The sequence below is a fragment of the Ursus arctos genome, unplaced genomic scaffold, assembly GCF_023065955.2.
Source record: "Ursus arctos isolate Adak ecotype North America unplaced genomic scaffold, UrsArc2.0 scaffold_21, whole genome shotgun sequence".
Taxonomy (NCBI): domain Eukaryota; kingdom Metazoa; phylum Chordata; class Mammalia; order Carnivora; family Ursidae; genus Ursus; species Ursus arctos.
In genome coordinates this window covers 50162801-50190622 of record NW_026622886.1, presented here as the reverse complement: position 1 = coordinate 50190622, position 27822 = coordinate 50162801, and the positions used below count along the sequence as shown (strand labels likewise).

General features: G+C 50.9%; 2 protein-coding genes and 1 long non-coding RNA gene across 5 annotated transcripts; 2 read left to right on the top strand and 1 right to left on the bottom strand.

Moving 5' to 3' along the window:
- Positions 1-175: 175 nt before the first annotated feature.
- On the top strand, positions 176-17558 carry ERBB3 (erb-b2 receptor tyrosine kinase 3). Its single transcript, XM_026500298.4, has 28 exons — positions 176-421; positions 3776-3927; positions 4450-4636; positions 5306-5431; positions 6082-6147; positions 6320-6438; positions 6544-6685; positions 7044-7157; positions 7250-7370; positions 8858-8931; positions 9103-9193; positions 9444-9649; positions 9868-10000; positions 10396-10486; positions 10697-10851; positions 11256-11309; positions 11667-11808; positions 12418-12537; positions 12670-12768; positions 12958-13143; positions 13296-13451; positions 13686-13761; positions 13947-14093; positions 14624-14721; positions 14813-15001; positions 15164-15235; positions 15439-15736; positions 15919-17558. Exons 1-28 carry the CDS (start codon positions 340-342, stop codon positions 16443-16445), a joined length of 4023 nt encoding a protein of 1340 aa, XP_026356083.1. The 5' UTR covers positions 176-339; the 3' UTR covers positions 16446-17558.
- Positions 14277-18491, bottom strand: LOC130544448 (uncharacterized). Of its 3 annotated transcripts, XR_008960736.1 has the most exons (4): positions 18318-18491; positions 17534-17566; positions 15895-15978; positions 14277-14494 (listed from the first exon to the last, which is right to left on the bottom strand). It is a non-coding gene; the product is annotated as an uncharacterized LOC130544448 (long non-coding RNA). The 3 variants fall into 3 exon arrangements; XR_008960735.1 differs by having other exon boundaries at positions 15895-17566; positions 18318-18488; XR_008960737.1 differs by having other exon boundaries at positions 15895-17562; positions 18318-18488.
- Positions 18344-26974, top strand: PA2G4 (proliferation-associated 2G4). The gene is made up of 13 exons (XM_048217911.2): positions 18344-18855; positions 20764-20892; positions 21170-21275; positions 21366-21435; positions 21641-21733; positions 23955-24018; positions 24241-24319; positions 24469-24547; positions 24640-24773; positions 25081-25175; positions 25273-25400; positions 25558-25611; positions 25828-26974. The coding sequence occupies exons 1-13, from the start codon at positions 18768-18770 to the stop codon at positions 25891-25893; spliced, it is 1185 nt and encodes a 394-aa protein (XP_048073868.1). The 5' UTR covers positions 18344-18767; the 3' UTR covers positions 25894-26974.
- The last annotated feature ends 848 nt before the right edge of the window (positions 26975-27822 follow it).

Genomic DNA, 27822 nt, shown 5'->3' with positions numbered 1-27822 from the left:
CGCTGTGCGGGGCCCAAGCGGGCACGCACTGCGGCGTGGGGCGCGCTCGCGGCGGCCAGTCGGCGGCTCCAGCCAGCTCCACGCCAGCCTCGCGCCGGAGGGGGCGCGGCCGTGACTCACCCCCTCCCCCTGCGCTCCCTCCTTCGCCCTCTCACAGACATACACCCCTCCCCTGCTATCCCGCCCCGGACTCTGGCTCCGGCTCCGATTGCAGTTTGCAACGTCCTCTGCCGCCGCTCCCGAGTCGCTGGCGGCTCAGGTGGCTCCGCTTCGATGTCCTAGTCCAGGGGCCCCCCCGGGCCGGATTCGGCGGGGCTGCCGTCGCCCTCCGCGGGAGCCATGAGGGCGAAGGCGGCTCTGCAGGTGCTGGGCTTCCTTCTCAACCTGGCCGGGGGCTCCGAGGTGGGCAACTCCCAGGCAGGTAAGCGGCGCGGGAGCACCGGCCGTCTCGGGACCCGGGATCCCGAACCGAGAGCGCGGAATCCTGGAGGGCAGGGGCGGCTCCGCTGGGGCCACCTAGGCAGGGGCCGTCAGGTTCGGGTTCTCGGCGCGGTCCGGGCGGGGTCGGGATTCCTGATCACACCTCCCCCCCCCCCCCCCCCCCGCACACACAACCCTCCGCCGCGCGTCCCCGGCCTTCTGATTTGTCTCTCTCTCGAGGGGACTGACGCCGAGACAGATCACACTTCCGAGGGGCCCTGTAGGGAGGGGAGCTGGGACCTCCGTTCTGTAAACGTGAGGAGATGATCGGAGGTGGAGGTCTTGGAGAAGGGGGTGGGGGCTCTCAGTCTGTTCCCCAACCCCACCCCTCGGGTTTCAGCACCTCCAGTTTCGTTGTTTTGCCGACAGGGCGGAGCTATGGAAGGGTTGGAGGGGGTTGTTGTTCTCCGCGTTTGGAAAAACAAGATTGGCACCTCCTCTTCCGTGAGTGCCCTGGGAAGGGCTGAGACTAACCAAAGGGCCAAGTACAGGTGACATCAGGGTGAGAGACCACGCAGAGGCTGACCTCCCTCTTTTCCTGAAAATAATAAAGCTGGCTGGTCCCTGACTTGACCAACCTCTCTTTGTCAAGACCCAGATCAATCCCATTAATATTTATTGAGCATCTACTATGGACAAGGCTCTGGGCCAGGAGCTGTAGGGTCAAGGACTTCCAACCTGTGTTTCTCAGTTTGTCTTTTCCCTCCCTATCCTGAGACCCAACAGGGCATCTCTCCCACCTTCTGAGCTTCCTGTCCTGGAGGTCCTTCCTAAGCCCAGCTTCTCCCCCACCTACGTTCTGTTTATTGTTGGACTCTGTCTCTTGGAGTCTGGACAAGAGTCACATTGCTCATCTGTTCCTCCAACTCCCATACCATCTGAGCCCACCCCCTTGGGGTGTCTCTGGGACCATGAACACCTGAGGGTGCTAGTGTTGCTTGACTTGGAGGAATCCTGTTGATCTCTTCCCCTCCCTCAGACCTCAGCTTGGGGTTTGGCACAGCCAGGGCCTCTTCCCCAGAGTGGGAGTGGGAGAAACACCTGTGCTTCCCCCACAGTTGCTGGGCCTAAATTTAGACCTGGGATCTTGAATGTGAAACTCCCAGCTGGTGGAGGGCGGGGGTCTGGGGACTGGAGTGGGAGGGACCAAATAGAATGACTGCATCAGGGTCCCATCCAGACCCTTGGAATCTTCAACCAGGAACCCAGGAGTCCCAGATCCTGGCCACCTTCCCTGAGGGAGACAGGAGGCAGGCATGGTTGGGTTTCTTTACCCTTTATCTGGATCCTGCAGCCTCTGGGCATCCGGCCCTGTCTCAGTCCTTCTATAGTCCCTTTGTCCTGGCTGTGATGGGGGTGGGGGATATTGGAGAGGAGGCCTCTGGTTGAGGAGGGGCTGAAGATTCCTGGTCTGACCCACCCCACTGCTCTCTACCAAAGGAGTGCCCAGGCCCCTCCCTAGGCCCCTGGTGCCTGGGTACAGCAGGGATTTTTCCCTTCCCCCTGCCCTGCTCCCCAAGCTGCCCGTTCCTCCTTAGAGGTGGTTTTCATGTTTTTTTCCTGAGCAGGCCCTTTGCTCCCTGTTTGTGTAATATGGACTTTACCCTCAGGGTGGCAGAGAACTGGGACCTCTAACACTGTAGCCTTCCAGACACAGACACAGAGTCTGCACAAACACATAAAGGCAGGTGGGATGGATGGGGCCACCTGAACTATTTCCTTATAAGGAAACCCAAGGACAGAACCAGTATAGATTTCTGGGCCAGTGGGGGAGCTGGGTACACACTTATCTGTGTGCGTGTGTGTGTGACACACGCATGTACACACACATCACATACATACCCCACTGCTCTGTGCAGAAATCTTGGCTCCTCCCTTATCTGGGGAGAACGATTGGCACCTTAACTTGGAAGAGGGGGTGTACTGCCAGGAAGGGGCTGTTCCCTAAATGACTAACCTTCCTAGTTTCTTTCATTTTAACCCAAGGACCCTAGAGTTCCCAGGCTCCTCTGGGAGCTCCCAGCCCGTTTACCCCTCTGCTGGGTCTAGCCCACCCCCTTCCTTCCCATTGTGGGAAGCAATAGGGAATGGGAGCCCTCAAAGGTCAAGTGGTCAGACTAGGGGTGTATCTAGGAGGAGGGGTTGGGGCCTCATTGACCTCCCTTCCTCCGTTCCCACTCCCGCCCTCCTGCTAAGCTGCCAGCGCCTCCGGGAAGGGTGGTTGGAACAGGTGGTATCTACCCCCCACCATCCTCACAGTCTGTCAGTGAGCCAGAGCAAAGAGACGGGTCGGGCTTCAGGGGCCAAGATTTCCCATAGCCCCTGTATCCTCCATACCTACAAGGTCAAGTGAACCCCCAAGACTGGCACGCCTCATGAGGATTGCCATGTTGGAAAGCTTTTTAATGAATCTTTTGACAATGAAATGGGGTGAAAGGCTTAGAATGGGGGGAATCCTCTGCTGTTTCCCTCCAGGCAACTGTGTATTTGCTGGAAAGTGTGATTCTGAGGAGCTGGGGTGTATTGGGATAGGGGAAGGGAAAGGGAAGCCAGAGTTTAGGAAGGGGGGGTGTGGGGTAGGCAACCAGCTCCTTATCTTTCAGCTTTAAAGACAAAGCTCACATTGACCCCCTCTCCCCACCAGAGCTCCCCCTCTCGTGAGGTCACTTGTCTGAGCCCAAGCCTTGAGGGTGGAGGGGGGCGGTGCTACTGAGGACAGGGTGTCTCGGGACAGGGTGGAGCAGGCCCTCCTCCTAGACAGAATTGCTGCATTGTGGGCTGAACTGTGGCCCTGGGCACTGCCCCCACCCTCTGCCCCCATCCCACCCTCAGTAGACACAATAGGGGCTGTGTGCTCGCCCCAAAGAGATATTTATTCCAGGACCTAGAGAGAGGCAGGATGGGGGTAGAGAAGTAAGTACCCTGGTCAGAGAGGGGGAAGGGAAGAGGAGGGTAACCAAGTTGTGGTCCTTTTCTAACCTCTCTAGGGAGGGAGAGAAAACCCTACATCCTCTTTGATTAACTCCTTAGCACCCAAAGTCATACCTGAAAGAGGCATGGAGGCGGCTGTGGTGGAAAACCTTTGCACCTGCCTGTTCGGAGAGATGGTGAGGGGATTCCAGAGAGGATCTCAGTCCAACATAGGCCTTTTTTCTCTAGGGATGACGGTTGGAGGAGGCTGCTTCTTGATCTTGTTGAATGTTCCTGTAGGAGGGCAACCGAGGGGATGATTTTGGGGGACCAGGCCAAAAACTTGGGTCCAGCTGTCTGACATTCTCACCCCCACTTTGAGCAGTGTGTCCTGGGACTCTGAATGGGCTGAGCGTGACGGGTGATGCCGAGAACCAGTACCAGACCTTGTATAAGCTCTACGAGAGGTGCGAGGTGGTGATGGGGAACCTCGAGATTGTGCTCACAGGACACAACGCCGACCTCTCCTTCCTGCAGGTTAGAGTGCCTGACTTCCTACCGCAACCTCTTCCCCCTTCAGCCTCCCCACAGAAGCCCCCTTCCCTTCCTCAGGGCTACCCTCTGCTGGAGTCAGCATTCCTCAAACTCTGCAGTTCGCAAGACCCACACCTGTGTGTTTATGGGGATGGTGGCTGGAATCGGACCTCTGGTCTGGTGTCTGTAGCCAGGGATGCACAGGGGCTGGCAAGGAGAAGCGGGCAGGGGTGGGATAGTGGTCTGCACCAGAAGCCAATGGAGAGGGGCACCTAGGAAGATGAGGAGGGGGCCAAGGACCCTCCTGGCATGAGGAGCTCTGAGAGGGAAAGGGTAAGAGATTAGAATTCCTCAGTCACTTCTGCCACCTGTCTTCCTTGGCAGAAGGGACACAGCAGTGTGACACCAGCTACTCCCTACTCCATGTTGGGAATTAGAATTAGAGGGGTTAGGGATTCCTTAATGAGGGGAGTGAGGCTTTTTGCCCTGTCATCCCTCCCACTGACATGATCTGTTCCATCACAGTGGATCCGAGAAGTGACTGGCTATGTCCTCGTGGCCATGAATGAGTTCTCTACGCTGCCACTGCCCAACCTCCGGGTGGTGCGGGGCACTCAGGTGTACGATGGGAAGTTTGCCGTCTTTGTCATGCTGAACTATCACACCAACTCCAGCCACGCTCTGCGCCAGCTCCGTTTTACTCAGCTCACTGGTCAGTGCCCGCCGATTCCTTCTAGTCTGGCCCCTCCGCCAACCTGCAGACAGGTGCCTCCTCGATGATAACCCAAGACTGCTCACTAAGTGCCCCCTTCGTGGGGCCACCACCTTGACCAATGCGCTAAAGGTCCACGACTCCCCAGGGCGAGGGTCCTCATCCCGCGGGGCTGGAGTTGGAGCCGGATCTCTTACCCACTCCTCTGTCTTTAAAGTACAGTGTACCTCGATGTCCCCCCTTCCCTGGGAATGGGAATCCCATCTCCTCCCCCTCACAATTCCCCACAAGCTGGGGAATAGGGGATTAAATACCACATGGCTACCTTTTACTTCTCCCTGTCCCAGTCAGTTGGGAAACACGCAGGTAGGGCGGAGGAAGGAGGTGATTGAGTCAGGGATCTTCTCTCTTTCTTTCCTTTCCCCTCCCCCACTGGCTAAACCGGATCTGGACAGGTGTCTGAGGAGGCAGGAGTTTCTTTTGGCCTGGCTCCTCCTCTGTCTTACAAGGCAAGCCTTCTCTGCAGTTTGGATTTAATTAGACATACTTGTCTGCCCCATTTCCCCTTCTCCTGAGTCTTGGGTGGTCTTTTGTGTTGGGGGGGGAGGGATAGGGAAGAGGAGGTCTGCTGTAGCCCTTAAACCCTGTCATTTCTCTTCCCTACCTCAGAGATTCTGTCGGGGGGCGTTTATATTGAGAAGAATGATAAACTTTGTCACATGGACACAATCGACTGGAGGGACATCGTGAGGGACCGAGATGCCGAGATAGTGGTGAAGGACAATGGCAGGAGCTGTGAGTGACCATGATCAAGATTGCTCCTCTGCTCACACAGAATGACCCCTTTCCCATCTTCATTATATCCCTAATCTGAATCCAGCTCTCCACCAAAAAAAAAAAATCTCAGGCCCTAGACCCAAGGAGCCTGCCAGGAGAGAGCAGGTCAGTCTCCTAGGATCCAAACTCCCGAAGCATTATGTGAAGAAAAGGAGCAAAAGGTCTCTGTGTGCTAACTGGGGAAGCCAGATCTCTGGACTCCACAGCCACAGCCACATCTCTTTCCATTACAACATTCTCCCTTCTCCTTGGAACCTACCTCCCCTGATCACAGTCTGCTGCTCCCTGTCCACTCACACGCACATATGCCTACTGGGTTCAGTTTGCCAAGAAGGAACCAAGTTCCTGGGTTGGGACTGGGGCTGAGCTTGGCAATTGCCCCAGACCCTCCCGTTCAGCTGCCCTGTGGGCGTGCGGAGGTGTGGCTCCGCCCCCTGTTGACAGGTTCACTTGAGCCCAGCCCTGCTCTGCAAGGGCAAGGAGGGACACTGCCCTGGCTCTTTGCTTCGTGGGACTGGGGTGCCTGTGTGCTGACATCATACCCTGTGGATTCAAGCAAGCTTTTCTTAGCCCTGACAGCCCTTTGTGTTGCTTTCCTTCCCAACCAGGTCCCCCGTGTCATGAGGCCTGCAAGGGGCGGTGCTGGGGTCCTAGACCAGAAGACTGCCAGACATGTGAGTTTACTCCCCTCCAAACACTTCAAGCTCATACACTTTCATATCCCTGCCCACCCCAACCTATGGCAACACTGCGGGTAGGGACAACCCTAGGGGGCAAGAGGGGGAGCAATGGCCTCAGAAGACAGTCTTAAGAGACCCGACTGCCATGCTTTCTCTCTTTCTATAGTGACCAAGACCATCTGTGCTCCTCAGTGTAACGGTCACTGCTTTGGGCCCAACCCCAACCAGTGCTGCCATGATGAGTGCGCAGGAGGCTGCTCGGGCCCCCAGGATACAGACTGCTTTGTACGTGCCACCGTGCGCCTGGGTTCTGAAATGGGGATGTGGGCTTTGGGGAGGAAGCAGGGATACGTACGTAACGTGAGTTTTATGACTCTCCTGTGTCCCTAGGCCTGTCGACTCTTCAATGACAGCGGGGCCTGTGTGCGCCAGTGTCCACAGCCTCTTGTTTACAACAAGCTCACGTTCCAGCTGGAACCCAATCCCCATACCAAGTATCAGTATGGTGGAGTTTGTGTAGCCAGCTGTCCCCGTAAGTGCCTATGAAGAGGGAGAATGGTAGTGGAACCAGGATTTTAGACAAAATTTTCGGAGGTGAAAAGGATCAAGTTGGTGGTAACTCGAGGATGTAGGCTGTGGTTGTCTAACCGCCTCCAGCGAATGACCCCTGTGTCCTGCTCCCCTATTTACTTCCCCGTGATTTTGGCAATTGCTCCTAGTTCTGCAACAAAGAGCAAAGGGCCTTTCTCGTCCGTAGGACAGTGCTCAAGGAACCTTGGGTGGTGGATTGGGACAAATCCAGCACAGAGCAGGAGGGAGCAAGGTTCAGTTGGCCGTTGGCAGCGTTTCTCTAACGGCAGTGTCTCTAATGGTGCCCTCCTCATTCCTAGATAACTTCGTGGTGGATCAGACGTCTTGTGTCCGGGCCTGTCCTCCTGACAAGATGGAAGTAGATAAAAATGGACTCAAGATGTGTGAACCTTGTGGGGGGCTGTGCCCCAAAGGTGAGCAGGAGATGGTGAGGAGGTGGTGAAGAGACCTCCTTTCCCCAGAGAGCAGTCGGGCCTCACCCACTGAGCCTCTTTTGTGTTCACAGCCTGTGAGGGGACAGGCTCGGGGAGCCGCTTCCAGACTGTGGACTCCAGCAACATCGATGGATTTGTGAACTGCACCAAGATCCTGGGGAACCTGGACTTTCTTATCACTGGCCTCAATGGGTTAGAGATTCTGCTTTCCCTCTTTAATCCCCCACTCCATCCATCCCTCACAATTCATTGCATTTGGCTCAACCCTTCAAATGGGCAGCTGATTGGGAATATAAATCACAGGGGCGCCTGGGTGGCTCAGTCGGTTAAGTGTCGGACTCTTCATTTCAGCTCAGATCATGATCTCAGGGTTGTGAGATAGAGCCCCATATCCTGCTTCATGCTTGAGATTTTCTCCCTCCTCCCTTGCTCGTCTCCCTGCTTTCTCTCTCTCTCTCTCAACATAAATCAGTCAGTCAATCAATCAATCAATCAATATCCTTTTCAAAAAATTAAAAAAAAAAATAAAAGGAATATAAATCATAAAATTGTAGAGGTCACACAGTACCTGACCATACCTAACTGTCTCCCACCCAGGGCTTGAATCCCCTCAGAGACATCTCAGAGCAATCTGATACGGTCTAGCTGAGTGGCAGGGGACAAGGACTTTGTGTCCTCCTACTTCTTTTTTTTTCTTTTTTTAAAGATTTTACTTACTCTTTATTTATTTTTTAGAGAGAGCGCAGAAGGTGGGGGAGTGAGGGCAAGAGGGAGAGAGAGAATCCCAATAGGTTCCATGCCAGGCACACAGCCATATATGGAGCCCGATCTCACGTCCCTGAGATCATGACTTGAGCCGAAATCAAGAGTCCGATGCCTTATGGGCTGAGCCACCCAGGCCCCCTTAAGATTTTATCTTTATGTAATCTCTGCCCCCTTGGGGCTTGAATTTGTAACTCTGAGACTAAGTCACATGCTCCACCAACTGAGCCAGCCAGGTGCCCCTGCCTGAATCCATTTTTTTAAAGATTTTATATATATATATATATATAAATTTAAATATGTAATAATTATATATATATATTTATATATTATATATTATATATATAAGAGAGAGAGAGCACATGGGAGTGGAGGGAGAAGCAGATGGGGAGGGAGAAGGAGGTGAGCACAGAGCTGACCTGGGGCTCGATCCCACGACCCTGGGATCATGACCCCAGCTGAAACCAAGAGTTGGATGCTCAGCCAGTTGAGCCACCACGTGCCCCCTGAATCAATTTTTTAATGAGAGTTGCATTTGTTTGTTGGTATTTTAGTGTTAAGAAGAGTCTTCCCTTCCCATTGATGGGTTGATTATACCTATTTCATTCAGTCCTTTATAATCTTTATAGTCATTATTTTGGTGTTCAGTTGTCTTTCATCTGGCCACTGGGGGCTTCTTCAAGCCAGATCCTGTGTTCTTCAGGCTTGTACCCTCATTCTCTGAGCACTTCCGTACTTTTTTGCATCAGCCGCTATAAACTCATGTTCTATTTCTCCTGCCCTAGCTATTTCTCCAAGGAGCCCTCTTTCCTTTTAGTGGAGAATGATATTTAGAAACTAAGTTCTGAGGCGAGGCATGCTGCTTGTTACTGGCTTCTCCCTCTACCTTGTCGACTAGTTTTCACTGTTATCTCCAGAGACCCCTGGCACAAGATCCCTGCCCTGGACCCCGAGAAGCTCAACGTCTTCCGGACAGTACGAGAGATCACAGGTGAGTGGGGGGAGAGGCTGCCCTTTCTGGAGGAAGAGGTGAACCACTGGCACAAATTGTTGTATAACTACTTAGAAAATCATGTCCCAAGTGAGAGGGGAGGGACCGATAGAACCTGAGAAAGCAAGGGGAGAAGACTCCCTGCTCACCTGCGTCTCTTCAACCCCTCAGGTTACCTAAACATCCAGTCCTGGCCTCCCCACATGCACAACTTCAGTGTCTTTTCCAACCTGACAACCATCGGGGGCAGAAGCCTATACAAGTGAGTAGTAAGGAGTGTGGCGGTGGTAGCGTGAACCCAGGCAATGAACCCTGTTTCATAGGCACCCTTGTCTCATACGGCACGCCCAAAGGGTCTGAGAGTTTGAAGGGGAAGGGGAAAAGGCAAAAGGAGGGGGACTCGCTCTTACTGGTGACTGGCCCAGAGCAAATGTGTTGAATGAAAATGAATCCACTCCATGGTCATTTTTCCCAGTATAGTCTCCCTTCTTACCCTGTCTCATTGTTCTCAGCCGGGGCTTCTCTTTGTTGATCATGAAGAACTTGAATATAACCTCTTTGGGCCTCCGATCTCTGAGAGAAATTAGTGCCGGGCGTATCTACATAAGCGCCAACAGGCAGCTCTGCTACCACCATTCTCTGAACTGGACCAGGCTGCTGCGGGGGCCTGCGGAAGAGAGACTAGACATCAAGCACAATCGGCCCCGCAGGGACTGCGGTGAGGAACGGGCCCACGGGGTGGCGGGGAAGAGGAAGTCTGGGAGGAGAGGGTAGGTGTAAGGACTGTTCTGCCCTGGAAGCAGGAGTAGGGGTGGCGGGCAGGGCGGCGGTGGCAGAGCCAAGGAGAGGGGCGTGTTAGGCTGGAAGCACTTATGAGGAAGACTTCAGAAGAGGGCGTGTGAGGAGACCCCTCCTAACTCACCCCTTCCCTTCCAGTGGCAGAGGGCAAAGTGTGTGATCGCCTGTGCTCCTCTGGGGGATGCTGGGGCCCAGGTCCTGGTCAGTGCCTGTCCTGTCGAAACTACAGCCGAGGAGGTGTCTGTGTGACCCACTGCAACTTTCTGAATGGGTAATGCTGAGGGGCGAGAGTCAAGCAGGGCTGAGGGGATGGGGCCCTGGGATGGAGTGATTCAGGTGGCACCTGAAAAGCTTTAGTCAACTTTCTTTCTTTTTTAAGATTGATTTATTTATTTTAGGGAGGGTTGGGGGAAGGGCAGCGGGAGAGGGAGAGAGAAGCCCAAGCAGACTTGAGCCTGACATGGGGCCTGATTTCATGACTCTGAGATCATAGCCTGACCTGAAACCAAGAGTTGGGACACTTAACCGACTACGCCACCGAGGTGCCCCTAGACAGCTTTCTGCATATGCCTTGGTGGGAATGAGTAAGGGGAAACTGTGGTTGGGGGATTGGGACATAAAGGTCAGAACTTAGAAGTGACCCTCTCCCTTTGCCCCCCACTGCAGGGAGCCTCGTGAGTTTGCCCATGAGGCTGAATGCTTCTCCTGCCACCCGGAGTGCCGACCCATGGAGGGTGCTGCCACGTGCAACGGCTCGGTACAGTAGCAGCACCAGGATCTCTAAGGGAGAGAGGGCAAGGGCAACACGAGGTGGTCTTGGGAATGACATGGCCAAATCACAAGGCCAACACAGAGAGGCCAGATAATGCTGTGGATGGAGCAGCCCAAATGGCTGGGTGCTCCTGGCCGGGAGGTATGAAATTGACCTTGGGATCCCATTTTTCCCAACCTTCTCTCTTCTACCCAGGGCTCTGATGCTTGTGCTCAGTGTGCCCATTTTCGAGATGGGCCCCACTGTGTGAACAGCTGCCCCAGTGGAGTCCTCGGTGCCAAGGGCCCCATCTACAAGTACCCAGATGCTCAGAATGAATGTCGGCCCTGCCACGAGAATTGCACCCAGGGGTCAGTGATGGGATGATAAGGGGGGAGGGGGAGAAACAAAACTAGGGGGAAAGAAGAGGATAAAGGGGAGCTGAAAGAAGAAAGGGACTATGATTTGATTTAAGAATCACTCCAAGCTATATTAGGAAGAATTGGAGAAAGGGGATCTCTCAAAAACAGCACAAAATTATACCACAGTTTTGAGAGCCTGGAATAACCTCAGCTCAGGGGACTTTGATTCAAGAGAGGGACACAGGGACAGTTGGCAAGCTAGAGACGGGGGCCGTGTCTTATGATATGATTGAGCTCAAGGATGGGATACCATGGTAGGGTCTGAAACAGTGTTGTATGTTGAGGCTGTTGGAATTGAGCTTCCTGTGGGAGTCTCCCAAGCTCCCGTTTAAGGAGATGACTTTCTTTCCCAGGTGTAAGGGACCAGAGCTACAAGACTGTTTAGGTCAAACACTGGCACTGATCAGGTATGATGGACTTGGAGATTGAGGAAGCTGGGAATATTTGGGAGAGAGGCTAGGGAGGGGGGAGTTTATCTGCTGGGAAGAGAAGAGTCTCTATTCATTCTGACCTTCTATATACAGCACTGTCACTGGACTTGAAGACACAAGAATCCAGGCTTCTGGCCTTCCCTTCCTAAACTTAACTTGTAGTATCCTCAGGAGGTCCAGACTTAGGTTAACCCTTTCAGTGCTCGAGGATATGTGTATACATGAATGTTAATTTCTTGCCCCAGATCTGTACTGTACCTGTAATATAGGCATAGATGACATTTGGAAGGGAGGTGTAGACCCAGGATAATGCTGGACTTCTCTTTCCCACAGCAAAACCCATCTGGCAGTGGGTTTAACAGTGGTAGTAGGGTTGGCAGTGATTTTCCTGATCCTGGGAGGCACTTTTCTCTATTGGCGTGGGCGCCGGATTCAGAATAAGAGGGCTATGAGGCGGTACTTGGAACGGGGTGAGGTGAGTGCCTAGCTTGCTCTTGAAAGGTACCCTATACCGTCAGTTTTTAAGAGCCGCCTCCTTTCCCAGAGATTTGATTCCTTTCCTCAAGGAGGTAGTATGATCCATTAGAAAGAACTCTGGCTGGAGAAATGGGAGACATGCGTTCCAGCCCTGATTTTGCGATTATTTGTCAGCATGACTTGAAGTACTTTCCTTCTCTGTGCCTCATTTTATGCACATATACGGAAGAAATAATAACATTCATCCTTAGAGGATGGCTGTAAGGGTGAAAGGGGATGGTGTGTGTGAAAGTGCTTTGGAAAGCGTAGAGAATTGTATAAAAGTATTCAAAGGGGTAGCATTACCAGCTCTCCCCCCTTCCTCCCATCAAAGGGGAAACCCAACGCTCTTGATTCTTGATCTCATGAACACAAACAACGTCCTCAATCCTTAGGGTCTGTTACTGCCCAATATGCCTGCAATGTTTTTTAAGATTAAAGACAGTTCCTCTTCTTGCTCTCCACGCCTTTGGGCTTTGTCGCTCTGGGCAACAACCCATAGAGAGGGGGTTGGAGTGGGACATGGGAATGGACTTCCCTGAGTATTTTCTTCCCTTCTGCTCCTCAGAGCATAGAGCCTCTGGATCCCAGTGAGAAGGCTAACAAAGTCTTGGCCAGAATCTTCAAAGAAACAGAGCTGAGGAAGCTTAAAGTGCTTGGTTCAGGCGTCTTTGGAACCGTGCACAAAGTGAGTGGCCCACAGGAAGTCTGTGGAGGAGGAGGGAAAAGGATGATCTAGGGTGAAGGAGAGAAAGATTTTAGGGAAAGGGCTAGCCTGGGGAGATTGACCTTAGGCTGACTCCTGCCCAAAACTTCCCAGGGAGTATGGATTCCTGAGGGTGAATCAATCAAGATTCCAGTCTGCATTAAAGTCATTGAGGACAAGAGTGGACGGCAAAGTTTCCAAGATGTGACGGATGTGAGTGAGGGAAGGGTATTGTGTATGCCACTGGGAGAGGGGTCACTATTAGATACGGTGTCGTAGAAGCATGGTCCTGTGTCAGCAGATACTGTTAGCCATACTGATGGCCTTGAATGTTGGGGTAGCCCTGATCTGGGTATATGTGGACCTTTTTGATCCCTGGATAACCCCTTCTGTGTCTCGTAGCATATGCTGGCTATTGGCAGCCTAGACCATGCCCACATTGTACGGCTGCTGGGACTGTGCCCTGGGTCATCTCTGCAGCTCGTCACTCAGTACTTGCCTCTGGGCTCCCTGCTGGATCACGTGAGACAACACCGTGGAGCACTGGGGCCCCAGCTGCTGCTCAACTGGGGAGTACAGATTGCCAAGGTGAGAGGAACCTGGAAGAGTTCTATGACTGAACCGCCTGGCTGGTGGCTGGCAGGAGGCTGAAGTTCTGAGAGGTGCCTTCAGGGTTTGGGGTGATCCTGGATCTCGAGGATCAGTTCCCCCAACCTTCAGAATACCTCCTTCCTCTGTAGGGAATGTACTACCTTGAGGAGCATGGTATGGTGCACAGGAACCTGGCGGCCCGAAATGTGCTACTGAAGTCACCCAGTCAGGTTCAGGTGGCAGATTTTGGGGTGGCTGACCTGCTTCCCCCCGATGATAAGCAACTACTACACAGTGAGGCCAAGGTGAGGTGACACGAAGGGCTGCGCAAGGAGGTGGGCACGGAGTGAAGCGTGGGAGTAGAGAGCAGTGAGCGGTCTCCTTCAGAGGCAGACAGGCTGCGCAGTAAGTTCAAGGAGATGCCAGAAGCTCAAGTTCAGAAGGCAACAGAGAGAAGAATGACTAAGAACTTGGGGTTTAGAAGTGCTGAGAAAATCTGTGGAAGTCAACTGATGACACTTTTGGCTTTAATTCCCCAGACTCCAATTAAGTGGATGGCCCTGGAGAGTATCCACTTTGGGAAATACACACACCAGAGTGACGTCTGGAGTTATGGTCAGTCCATTTGGATACCCTCCATCCCATCGCTGGCCCAAATTCCATAGTTGCCTTTTGAGAGACTCCTTCTTAGAATTTCTAAGCCCTCCAGATCCTTGTGTTAGATCGAGTTCTGCTTTCCCTTCATCTTCACGCCCATGTCTACTATTTTGCCGTCAACTAGTCATGTCTTCCTATACCAGGAGTGACCGTTTGGGAGCTGATGACCTTTGGGGCGGAGCCCTATGCTGGACTACGACTGGCTGAAGTACCAGACCTGCTAGAGAAGGGGGAGCGATTGGCGCAGCCCCAGATCTGTACCATTGATGTCTACATGGTCATGGTCAAGTGTGAGTTCCCTGTTGATCCCAGCCATTTATTTCCCTCCCTCCCTCCCTCCTTCCCTCCCTCCCTCCCTTCCTTTTTAGATTGATTTACTTATTTGAGAGAGAGAGAGTGCGTGTGGAGGGGGGACAGGGGGAGAGAGAGTAAGAGTCCCAAGCAGACTCTGTGCTGAGCAAGGAGTCTGATTCTTTTTTTTTTTTTTTTTAAGATTTTATTTATTTATTTGACTGAGAGAGGGAACACAAGCAGGGGGAGTGGGAGAGGAAGAAGCAGGCTCCAAGCGGAGGAGCCTGATGCGGGGCTCGATCCCGAAACGCTGGGATCACGCCCTGAGCCGAAGGCAGACGCTTAACGACTGAACCATTCAGGCGCCCCAGGAGTCTGATTCTTGACTTGATCTCATGACCTGAGCCGAAACCAAGAATCGGGGCTTAACTGACTACACCACCCAGGCACCCCCCAGCCATTTTCTAACTGACTTCCCTCCCTCCTACACTCCCCTCTTATGGCTCTACTTCCTACATCTTACCCCCAGGTTGGATGATTGATGAGAACATTCGTCCAACCTTTAAAGAACTAGCCAATGAGTTCACCAGGATGGCCCGAGACCCACCACGGTATCTGGTCATAAAGGTGAGCAGTGGTCAGGAGTTGTCAAGGAGATCTAGAGGCAAGGGGACTTGGCTGGAACTAGGAACCACCTTAACAACCGCCTGTCCCTCAGAGAGACAGTGGGCCTGGAATCTCCCCTGGGGCAGAGCCCCCTGCTCTGACAAACAAGGAACTGGAGGAGGTGGAGCTGGAGCCAGAACTAGAGCTAGACCTGGACTTGGAGGCAGAAGAGGACGGTCTGGCGACTACACTAGGCTCTGCCCTCAGCCTGCCAGTTGGAACACTTAATCGGCCCCGTGGGGTAAGGCATTTCCCAGCATTTTAAGACTTTCTGCTCCCTGAGCCCTCTACCTACCTGCACCCTCATGAACCCCACTGATGCCCAGATTAACTGCTCAAAGGCCTCCATGGTGAGTAGATGTCTCCTTTAATCTCCACCTCTTCCTCACCTTTTTCATCCTAGAGCCAGAGCCTTTTAAGCCCATCATCTGGATATATGCCTATGAACCAGGGTAATCTTGGGGAGACTTGCCAGGTAAGGTCTGTCTCTTCAAGGGGCTGCTGAGAGGCTGGGTGGCAGTGTCTTAGGATCCACAGGGGCAGTGTGGGAGATGTTGGAGATCTTTGAGGTTTAATCAGTGCCCCACGAAAAAGAAGGCATTGAACAACCTAGTCTTCTAAACAAATATCTCTTTCCTCGTCTCTGAATAAATCTCTGTGTATTACTTTCCTCCTCAGGAGTCTGCAGTTTGTGGGAGTGGTGAGCGGTGCCCTCGTCCAGCCTCTTTGCACCCAGTGCCACGGGGACGCCTGGCATCAGAGTCCTCAGAGGGCCATGTGATGACGGGCTCTGAGGCTGAGCTCCAGGAGAAGGTGTCAATGTGTAGGAGCCGGAGCCGGAGCCCACGGCCACGTGGAGACAGTGCCTACCATTCCCAGCGCCACAGCCTGCTCACTCCTGTCACCCCACTGTCCCCACCAGGGTTAGAGGAAGAGGATGTCAATGGATATGTCATGCCAGATGCACACCTCAAAGGTGCCTGACTCTTCCTAGAGCTTTCCTCAAATCCTTCTCTGATCCTTTCCCCAGGCTCCTCTTAATCCTTTCATCTTCTCTGATCTTATCCCTCCCTTTTCATTTTTTCCTAACTTCCCCCCGACTCCCCACCACCTACCGCCATGTTCTCTACATACCTGTCCTCTCTTCTCAATCCCCAGGTACTCCCTCCTCCCGGGAAGGCACCCTTTCTTCAGTGGGCCTCAGTTCTGTCCTGGGTACTGAAGAAGAAGATGAAGATGATGAGTACGAATACATGAACCGGAGGAGAAGGCGCAGTCCAACTCGTCCCCCTAGGCCCAGTTCTCTCGAGGAGCTGGGTTATGAGTACATGGATGTGGGATCAGACCTCAGTGCTTCCCTGGGCAGCACACAGAGTTGCCCACTCAACCCTGGGCCCCTCATGCCCGCTGCTGGCACAACCCCAGATGAGGACTATGAATATATGAATCGGCGACATGGCGGAGGAGCCCCTGGGGGAGATTACGCAGCCATGGGCGCCTGCCCAGCAGCTGAGCAGGGGTATGAAGAGATGAGAGCTTTCCAGGGGCCTGGACACCATACACCCCATGTCCATTGTGCCCGCCTCAAAACTCTCCGTAGTTTAGAAGCCACTGACTCTGCTTTTGACAACCCTGATTACTGGCATAGCAGGCTTTTCCCCAAGGCTAATGCTCAGAGAACATAACCCCTGCTCCCTGAAGTACTCAGGGCAGCATTTCATGGCAGCTAGTGCCTCTAGAGGGTGCCCCTCTTCTCCCTAGTCCCTCCCTCCCAGGTCTCAGCCCTCTTTCCCCAGTCCTAGACAATTCCACTCAACCTTTGGAGGCTTTTAAACACTTCGACACAAAATTCTTGTGAGATGTAGCCAGCTGTGCACTTTCTTCTCTTTCCCAATCCCAGGAAAGGAGATTTTTCCTATTTTGTGTGCTTTCCTAATCCCATTCCTCTGCTTCCTCAGGGGGACTCCCTGGAGATATGAAGGATTACTCCTATGTCCTTTTCTCTCAGACTCTGACTCACTGAGATTAGGCTTTAAAGTGTGCTTTTGTTTCCCACCAGACTCCTAAGGAAGAGGAAAAGGGGGATAACCTGGCAGGGGAATGTAAAATTTTGGCTGATGACTCAACCCCCTGGAAAGAATGGAAAGCTTCAAATCTTGAGTGAAGAAAGAGGTTGGGCATAGATATTAACGAGTACTATTAATTGAACATTTACGATGCCAGCCATTATGCTAAAGTTTACCTACACTATCTCACCTAATCCTTACAACAATTCTGTGAGCTACAATTCCCATTTCATAAATAAGGAAACTGAGCCTTAAAGAGATTACGCAAATTAAGCGGTGGGTCCAGGATTTAGAATCTTCCAGTGCAAGTTTTCTCACTGTAAGGTATCAAGGCAAACTGATACAAGTCAGAGTCCTTGTAAGGGGCATTGTCTTCTTGTTTTTGCACTGAATCAAGTCTAACCCCAACAACCGCAGCCTCCTCCTACACCCAGACTTCTCATCTCAGGAAAGGGGGTGTTCGGAAGGAAAAATAACTGGACATTTTTGTGTAAACCATAACCTCTATGTGCTGTAAATGATCACTTCTTACCCAAGGGACACATTCACAAGAGTCCCAAGAGCCACTATAAGGGTCTGTTCTCACCCAGTAGTGGGAAACTTCCGGTTGGGATAGAAAGAGGACCCAGCTTCAGGCCTTTGTCCCCTTGGATGGGAAACAAGATATCTTGTATCAGTGGAGATGTTAGTTTTGTTTTTATACACACCTGAATAAAAATGCTGGTTTTGCAACTTCCTGTCTGTCAAATGAAGAAAACCTTTAGTGTGTAAGACAGATCACCCCTGTGCTCCTCAGCAGTGGATAGCCACCACCGCATGCTGCTTTCTGTTTTCTGACACTCCTATTCTGCACCTTGCAGCTTTCTCCAGCCCTACTTTTTTTTGTATTCCCAAGCATAGCACACAGTCCTTTTCATTGAAGGCTTTTACTAGGAATCTCTACAGAACAACCAACTGGGAATAACAAAAACAAGAAAACCCACGTTTGGGAAAATAAGAAAAAGCCCTATAGGTGTGGTGCCTCATGAGGTGGCACGCTGAAACTGCCATATGTTTCGGAACTCGTGCTCTTGAAAAAGTCTGTACGAACACTTCCCTTAGGTGCCATCAAAGCCATTGTTGAAACAATAGTGCCATCTTCAGTGGGAGTCTGGCCTCTAGACTGGGAGGCTGTAAATGGATAATCCCTCCGGAGTCCAGCTGCCCAGTTAGCCCCCGCTCCTGGCACCCTTGGGTCTCCTTCCACGCCGCTCTTGCCGGTCCCCGTGCTGCCAACATCGGAGGATGATTGGACCGGCTGGGCAGGTCCCGCCAGCCGCTCCGGGGATCCGGGGAAGGGCGCACCCAGCCTCCCCGCCCTTACAGCAGTCAGTCCCCCATCGCCGAGGCTCCACCCTGCTCCACCCTGCTCCACCCTGCCCAGCTGCCTCTACTCCCAGGGCCCCGCCGTAGCTCCGCCCCTTCTCCCTTTAGCCCGCCCCTCTCTATTACGGCTTCTCGCTCAGTGCTCCTGGTGGATGTGGTTTTTCCGGGAGAGACCACGCTTCCCCTCAGGCTCGCCAACGGCTCCGCCTTCCCGCCGGAGCCTGACCCTTCCCAGCGTGCTCGGCGATTCCGGCGTGCGAGGCCCTCGGAGGGCAAGGCCCCAGGGCCTGGCTTAGGAGCGCGAAAGGCGGGCTGGGAATTGTAGTTCAAGAGTCCGCAAGGTCGGCTAGAGGCGGGCTGTAGAAAGGACTCGTTGTCCCAGCGTGCCTTGCGCCTCAGCCCGCGCGCTCGCAGCTTCTCGCTCTCGCCCGCCCGCCCGCTCCCTTGCAAGCTCGCGCTTTCGCTCGCGCTCTCCTCGCGGATCGAAGGGGTTCTAGCCACAGCCTGTGGCTGGGAAGGGAGACAGAGGCGGCGGCTCAGGGGGAACGAGGCTGCAGTGGTGGTGGTGGTGGGAAGATGTCGGGCGAGGACGAGCAGCAGGAACAAACTATCGCCGAGGACCTGGTCGTGACCAAGTATAAGATGGGGGGCGACATCGCCAACCGTGAGTGCGGGCCTCGGGGGTCCGGAGATCGAGGCTGAGAGGGGGAGGCAAAGGGGATGGTGCTGGGCTGGCTCCGGAGGGGCTGGAGCGGCGGGGTCATGCAGAGTGAGCTACTGAGGGCCCCGCTCCGGTCCGCTGGGGGTGGCGTGGTGGGAAGACTCCGTGTTGCGCCTGGGACCTGAGCCGCCAGGCCTGGGCTGGAGTCCGGGGAGGTGCGGGCCCACGACCGGGTGGAGCGCAGAGCGGGGCCCCCAGCCGGCTTGGACCTTAGGCCGTTAATCAGGAGTCAGGGCGCATCTTCAGCCCCTCACCCTTGGGTCCGGATCCCTGCCTCCTCTGATTCTGGCAGCGGCGAGGCCACCTCGAAAAGGAAGCACCCAGCTGTTGGCGACGGAAGCGCCCCTCTATTTTGTTTTGGCTCCCCGGCGTCAGGGGCCCTGCCGGCACGTGTCGCCGGGTTCCCATGCGGATCGCCGGCTCCCTTCTTCCTCTGCTACCGTCCCTGACACTAGCTTCCCTACCACGTGCTTTGCTGGAGTCTTTCGGTTTTTACTTCAACTCCTTCGCTGGTGGGGGCCCCTTTCTACTCTTGGGCCAGCTCAGGGACCGTTGGAGGGCACCCCTGGAGATCCTAACCCAAGTCTTGGAGATATATCTGGCTTTCCTTGAAGTTACTCATTACTACCAACAATCTGTGCAGATAGCCTTAGTTAGCCGTCACGTTTGATTGTTCTCTGGGGCTTGACAACTCTAGGAGTCTTTTGAGGTTCTCACCCCAACTAGGCAGTCTTGTGAATAGTACTGAAAGGGGGGGGGGGCTGAGTTTAGGATCTCAGAAGTCATTCTTATTACGCCTGTGGTCTTACTTTCTCAGCAGCTGCCTGCCAATCCAGGCAGATGTCTCACTTTCTATTTTCTCTTTCCAGTTCATCTTTTCACTTTAATACCCAGTTAGGGGGACAGAAGATGCTTGGGTTTGGGCTTTTAAATGGTTTTGACAGTAAAGATAGGTATTTAAGATCCCTTTAGTTCTATGGCTGAAAACCTGAGTTTTTCACACTTTGATTCACCAAAGCCTAGATCACAAAAATCAAACTTGTAGTTCAGGGAAGGCCGTGGAGAGGACTTCCAGTGAACAGAACAGTGCTTTATAACATTTACTGTAGTACCCCCATTTGGAGTACTTTTTAGTCTTAGTGGTTTGAATCAGAAAAAAATTATTTCCCTTGCAGCTTAACTTCTGAGGCACTTGTGATCCCAGATCACTCGTGATCCCAGATACCAGTTTGAAACTTTTTCGGGTCTTACACCTCTTTGAGATGTGCTAAGAGCTGTAAGCCATGAACCTGTTGAAGCCCAGGAAACTTAGATTAAGTCCCTTGGTTTATACACTGGTTGATGAGGAAATAAGTTTACACAGATTGAGATTACTAACATCTAATTGGGGTGTCTGAGAAGGATAGAAGGTAGCATTTAACAATGCATCAGCTTCAAGTCAGCAGTTCTGTGTCTACCTTCCTGTTGTTCCTGACGCCTATAAATTTCTTCTAGTCTGCTTTGCATGTATGTTGGTTACGTTGGTGAGAACCCTCTTGAACTTGGTAACTGTCTTACCATACCACAGGTATCTTTGAAAAGTCTCCCTTGACTAGAGAGACAGATGGTGTTTTGTCCAGTTGTCACATTCTATAGGGAGGGAAGGGTGTGTTGACTTTCTTATTTTAGGAGAAGGAAGGCAGAAATTTAGTGATTATAGGTAGGTATATTCCAAGAGGCAAAACTTGTTCACTCTTTCAACCTTTGGGCAGTGGCACTAGGGAATATTAGAAACTCTTAACTTCTAGGTATTGTTTGGATGGTAACTTAGACAACACTTGCAGGGCTGACATGGTGGGATTCTGTCCCCAGGAGTACTTCGGTCTTTGGTGGAAGCATCCTGCTCAGGTGTGTCGGTACTGAGCCTGTGTGAGAAAGGTGATGCCATGATTATGGAAGAGACAGGGAAAATTTTCAAGAAAGAAAAAGAAATGAAGAAAGGTAAAAAAACAATCCCCCACCAATTCCCCAAGTTTGACCCTTACTCAGTCCTGTTTGTTTTGTTGTAATGATGTAACCCCACCCGAGCTGTGGTTGAGATATTGGAAATTTGGAATGGCAGGTGGGATGCAAGCAGTTTCCTACCCAGTCCAAACTGATTAAACAGGCAAGACCCTGAAGAAAATCCCTCCATTTTTCTGAGGGGCAACAGGGCTCCCAAGAGAGACTGGGCAAGAGAGACAGCAAGGCAGTAAGGCTGATGATTGTCTCTTTACAGGTATTGCCTTTCCCACCAGCATTTCAGTAAATAACTGTGTATGTCACTTCTCCCCTTTGAAGAGCGACCAGGACTATATTCTCAAGGAAGGTGACTTGGTAAAAATGTAAGCTTAAGCCATTTTAGAGTACTCGTCTTTTTCCTAAGCATTTGCATAGTGCTAGTCGCTAATGCTGTGCTTACTCTTGCCTTTCAGTGACCTCGGGGTCCACGTGGATGGCTTCATCGCTAATGTGGCTCACACTTTCGTGGTTGATGTAGCTCAGGTGGGTGGCCTGCGTTGAACTCTGGTCCACCTGTGGGGAGTGGAGGGGAATAAGCTGCTGCCCACCAAGTACGTTTTGAGAGAGTCCCAAGAGAAATAAAAGGAGAAAACTGTTTTCTCTCCGGCTCGTTGGCTGGCCTTGCATAGTGACCAGTTGAGTTAAAGTGCTTTCCCGAAAGGCACTGACTGCATTTCCTTATCTGCAGGGGACCCAAGTAACAGGGCGGAAAGCAGATGTGATTAAGGCAGCTCACCTTTGTGCTGAAGCTGCCCTACGCCTGGTCAAACCTGGAAACCAGGTAAGCCGTTTAGTCCAGCTCAAAGGTGATAGAGCCAAGGATGCGTTAGTCATCTGTAGCTGTTCTGTATTGAATTGCCAGCTTCTGCAGCCCCCTTATAAAACAGCTTTTTTGTTTTGTTTTGTTTTAAAGTAAGCTCTTTACTCAAGGTGGGGCTTGAACTCACAACCCTGAGATCAAGAGTCGCATGCTCTACTGAGTGAGCCAGCCAGGTGCCCCTAATACAGACAGCTCTTTAAAGTTAGCTGCATCTCAGAATGGGATTTCTGAAAGAGAAGAGGCAGTTAGCTAAACAGCAGTTAACTCTCAGTACCTATCATAGATAAGTTCCGTGCTGAGTGTATGGGGATATATGGTCCTTTCTTCACGGAGCCTAGAGATCCTTCCTTACTCATGTTTGGATGTGCATCTTTTTCTAAATAATTTGACGTGTATCACTTACAGTAAAACACACGTAAAAAACAGGGACGTCTGGGTGGCTCAGTCGGTTAAGCAGCTGCCTTTGGCTCAGGTCATGGTCCCAGGGTCCTGGGATCGAGCCCAACATCAGGCTGTCTGCTCAGTTGGGAGCCTGCTTCTCCCTCTGCCTGCCGCTCCCCCTGCTTGTTCCGTGTCCCTCTCTCTCTCTCCCTCTCTCTCCGACAAATAAATAAATGAAATCTTTTTTTTTCTTTAAATGTGGAAAACAAAAACTTTTTTCCCTAACTTAATTACTTAAGTAGTCTCTACACCCAACATGGGCTTCAAACTCACATCCCCAGGATCAAGAGTCGCCCTTCCAACTGAGCCGGCCAGTTACCCCCAAAACACACAACTTTAAAAGCTTATGAAACAGAAATCATAATACCCGAATACTGGTGGCAGAGAGAGGCCAAAAGTTAGTTCTGTGCTTGCAAGATGATATTAAGAAGCGCAGGGTTCATGAACTGTCATGAATTAATACAATTTTACATCTTAGATTATGAGTGGAGACATTTTTTCTAACTCTTCATTCTCCAGGGTCCTGTTCAGTACTTAAAGCTTCCCCCCTTTTTTCCCCTGTGCTCTCTTGTTCTTCATCCTTTTAATCAGTTTGTACTGCATCCCCGTTGTTACTCGGTTCCATCATTTTTACTTAAACCTCTGTCTCGGTTTCCTTATAATGATACCTGCTTCACAGAGCTGTTACAAAGCACTTTGAACAGTGCCCGGCACACAGTAAGCACTTGTGTTGCCTATAATTACTTTGCACATTGATTATTTTTATTTTTTATGTACTACCTACTGTGTGTCTCCACTGGAAGGTAGTAGTGTATAGTGGCTATTGTATAGTTATGACATACATCAGAATTTCTGGGTTCTGGGGCGCCTGGGTGGCACAGCGGTTAAGCGTATGCCTTCAGCTCAGGGCGTGATCCCGGCGTTATGGGATCGAGCCCCACATCAGGCTCCTCCGCTATGAGCCTGCTTCTTCCTCTCCCACTCCCCCTGCTTCTGTTCCCTCTCTCGCTGGCTGTCTCTGTCAAATAAATAAATAAAATCTTAAAAAAAAAAAAAAAAAAGAATTTCTGGGTTCTTGCCCTGTTGCCACCCCTTCCTGTTTAAAAATAACTTTGAATTCGGATTTCCTCATCTGCAAAATGGGAAAAATAAAATTGCCCCTTATTGTCTCAGGGGTGGTTGTGACAATTGAGATGATCCTTGTAAAGTACCTCACACATAGTTTAATAATATTAGTTGTGATTATTCTCTTTTTCATTTTGTTTAATGAAACAAATGAGATAGATGGGGATCAGATCATATTTGAAAGAGGTAAAAAGGGGAAAATCAGAGCTTGTTGTCCCCTCTCAACAGAGAGTGTGGAATAAACACTGGATTTATCACCAGAAAACCCGTTTATTCCAGTTTCTTTCAGTTGACTGGCTTACCCCTGGGCAAATTTCTTAACCTTTCTGAGCCTCCGTTTCTACGTCTTCTAAATCGGGATATGGAATGTAGATCTGCCCCGTTGACCTTTAAGAACCGCGGTCTAGTCAGGCCGTCTGTGAGAGCGCCCTGTAAAATGCGAACGTAGGGTATTCTAGGCTGTGGGGCTAGTAGGACTATGAAGCGAAAGCCCAAGGAGCCTTGTTGCTCTTGATGGAGGGTGTGGGGTTCTCAGTTCTTCTGTGCTTTTCATTCTCGTGGGAGAGAGCTCCTCGGCCCTGGTGCACCTCACCTGTGTTTGATCTTGTACTTCTAGAACACGCAAGTGACGGAAGCCTGGAACAAAGTTGCCCACTCGTTTAATTGCACACCAATAGAAGGTGAGACCTCAGATAACAGGGTTGAGGCTCTAATTTAGTTCAACTAAGGATTTTGTTCCTTTGAGGATCCATCCTGGCTCTAGCACAGTCTAAGCCAAAACCCTTACTACTGTGAGTTTTCGTAGCCAGGCATTTTTCCCTCGTTGCCTGCCCCATCAAACAACGTAGGTGGGTGGATTTGGAAACCTCTTGGGATTCTAGATGGCTTTGTCCTGTCTACAGGTATGTTGTCACATCAGTTGAAGCAGCATGTTATCGATGGAGAGAAAACCATTATCCAGAATCCCACAGACCAGCAGAAGTAGGTGCCAATTCCACCCTTCGCCTTCCACCAGCTGAGACTAGTCGTGAATGTTTTCTTCCATACTCCCAGCCTCATCGTGTCTGCCATCTGCTTTAGACTCCAGGAACTACTCATTGTTTTTATGATTCCCTTTTTATTTCTTTTAGGAAGGACCATGAAAAAGCAGAATTTGAGGTACACGAAGTATATGCTGTGGATGTTCTCGTCAGCTCAGGAGAGGGCAAGGTGAGGAGAGTGCCGGCGCTGGCGAAGAGGGGCGACTGAGGTGTGTCCTAAGAGCGCCAGACCAAACGTGACCTAACTTCATACTGTTTTAGGCCAAGGATGCAGGACAGAGGACCACCATTTACAAACGAGACCCTTCTAAGCAGTATGGCCTGAAAATGAAAACTTCACGTGCCTTCTTCAGTGAGGTTGAAAGGCGTTTTGATGCCATGCCATTTACTTTAAGGTACTACGACTGCACTTAGCAGAAAGAGGCCTTGGAACCAGTCTGACTCATAGACCACACACCCAGGAACACTGTTCCTTCTCCCAGTGCAACCCCCTCCCACCCCGCCCCTGCCTGGACTTGCAGCTCCAGCCCGCGTGCATGCCTTCTCTCCCTCGGCCCACTGCCCTCTCATTGAAGCTGATGTGAAAGAGCAGTCCTAAGCATGATTTCTGCCGGAGGGTAGGAGCTACTTAAAAACATAAGGAAAATGGTAAGACTTGATAGAGGGGGTTAAGGATACCCGAATTTGTCTTCCGCCACCCAGAGCATTTGAAGATGAGAAGAAGGCCCGGATGGGTGTGGTGGAGTGTGCCAAACATGAACTGCTGCAGCCATTTAATGTTCTCTATGAGAAGGAGGGTGAGTTCTAAGAAGAGCGTTTCCTTTAGAGCCCGTGATTAGGGTCCCCTCTGTCTGGCGGGGGGCATTTTACCAAAACCCAGTCTTTCTCCTGTAGGTGAATTTGTTGCCCAGTTTAAATTTACAGTCCTGCTCATGCCCAATGGCCCCATGAGGATAACCAGTGGTCCCTTTGAACCTGACCTCTACAAGTCTGAGATGGAGGTCCAGGATGCAGAGCTAAAGGTCAGTGTGTGATGGAAAGTGGGAGCGTATGGCACCTGTCCTAGGCGTGAGGATGTTGTCAGCAAAGCCCTGAAAAGAGCTATGATACTGAGAGTGACACTTCATGTTTCCTCTATATTGCTCAAAGTTTGTTTTCCTTCTTTTTCCCATTTTTCAGGCCCTCCTCCAGAGTTCTGCAAGTCGGAAAACCCAGAAAAAGAAAAAAAAGAAGGTGTGTTATGATCTTCGCTCTCTGGCAGAGTGAACCTGACCCCTCTTTAGCCTACTTTCCTGGGTTGTGATGGGCATTCATATTTCTGTATCCTTACCCCCCCCCCCCACCTCAGCCCTGACCTAGAGCATTAGGATATTTTTGTCCTTGGTCTCCTAGATACTATTGCAAGTAGTTGGAAACTGAGAAGTCTTCCTCTCCCTTCCATGAATATAGGCCTCCAAGACTGCAGAGAATGCCACCAGTGGGGAAACATTAGAAGAGAATGAAGCTGGGGACTGAGGTGGGTCCCATCTCCCCAGCTTGCTGCTCCTGCCTCATCCCTCTCCCACCACACCCCAGGCTCTGTGAAGTGCAGTTCGTCTTCTCCACCCAGGACCGCCAACAGAGCAGGGTCTCCCTGCCCCCATCCCTGTCCCCACCCCAACCCCCTTCCAACAACAACCAGCTCCAACTGACTCTGGTCTTGGGAGGCCAGGCTTCCCAGCCACCGAAGACTACTTTAAATAGAAAAGAGAAATTGAATAATAAAATCAGGAGTCAAAATTCATCGTCTTCAAGCCCCTCTTTCTAGCCTTTTTCTACTACTCTCTGCTTGGTCAAGGTTTATGGCCCTACAACAGAACAGGGAGAAGGCTAAAGTAGCCACCACCACTAAAAACTCAGCTGAAATTTTTTTATACCACTCTGGTGTCAGCATTTTCCCATCTGTTGGGGCTTGTTCCTCTCTTTTCCCACTCTCCCCAGGTATTTTATCAGGCCTCAAAATAGAGAGGAGCTATATTCTTCAGATTGTTTTTATTCACATGTGGCAGATTCCTTTTCTGATCCAGACTGTCTGGTTAGGCCCCTCTCATTTTCAGGAGCCGGAGCCTGCATTTACCAAGGGATTCTCATCTATCAAATGGATCCTCATTTGTAAATCTCTTTAGTCATTTTTGTTCCACAGGACTCTTTTTTTTTTTTTTGGGGGGGGGGGTCTTCACAAAGCTGTAAAGGAGTAATCCATCTCAACCTTGTCCATTTCTTTGGAGTCAATGGTGGGGGGGTGCATTCCCCTGCTCCATCTTAGAAACCTGAGCTGGAAGCTCAACTGTGGTTTTTGTTCCCTGTTTGAAATATTTTGACCTCCCTCCCTGAAAGAAAGACCAGGAACCAGAGGAGCAGACTGACTGAAGAGACAACTCCTGGCTTTTTGAAGCTGTGGACTTGGATTGGACGAATTGCTAGGGGTTTGGAGAGAAAGGTGATGAATTTCAGTACCTCTGGCATGCTGTCCCAGGGAACTAGGGCTCCCGCTAACTTATGAGGTTTTTAAACATGTTGAAATGACATGGCGTTAAAATAAATTTGGATTTGCTCATAATCATGTGCCTTTGTATGCTCTTATTTGATGGAGGTGGGGGAAATGTCAGTTGAAGTGATGGTCATTTGGAACTAGTTTTCTATATTGCCATATTCTGCCTTTCTAAAACAAGAAATACTGTGGGCTGGGGAAGACCTAAATCCTGGGTTCTCTGAATTAAGACTACCTTTTTATGAAAGGTTTTTAATTTTTTGAGAGTAAAATCTTACCCCTTGTTGGTGACAGTTTGTTCAGGACAAGGTGTACTGCAAAAAATAAAGCACTGTATACAAGTGTTTATCTTGATTTAGGAAGCCAGGAAGAATGCCTTTATTATTACACTATTTTCCAGGGCCAGTCTGAGATGGATGGATAATTTATTAGACTCTCACATGTGAGGCATTGCTGACCTGGAGATCCTGTAGTAAAACTGAACATAGGTCCCTTCATAAGAGCTTATAGACTACAGTTGACCCCTGAACAACACGAGGGTTAGGGGCACCAAAGTGCTAGCAGAGTTGGAAATCCATATATAACTTTTGACTCCCCAAAGCTAAATGGCCTACTTTTAACCAGAAGCTGTAGGATAACAGTCCATTAACACATTTCACATGTTACATGCGTTATATACACTATTATAGTAAGCTAGAGGAAGTAAAATCAGGCAGAGAAAATACATTTACCGTATTGTGTGTATGTTAAAACTCTGCAGGTACATGTGTTAAAACACACAAGTACGTGTGTATCCATGGCAGTCAAACCTGTGACGAAGTGTCAACTGCAGTGGGCAATCAACAGGTGAAATCCTGGTGGACTTGATATAATGTTGCTGGGGCTTTTAGTTCTTGAAATTTTTTTATATTCTG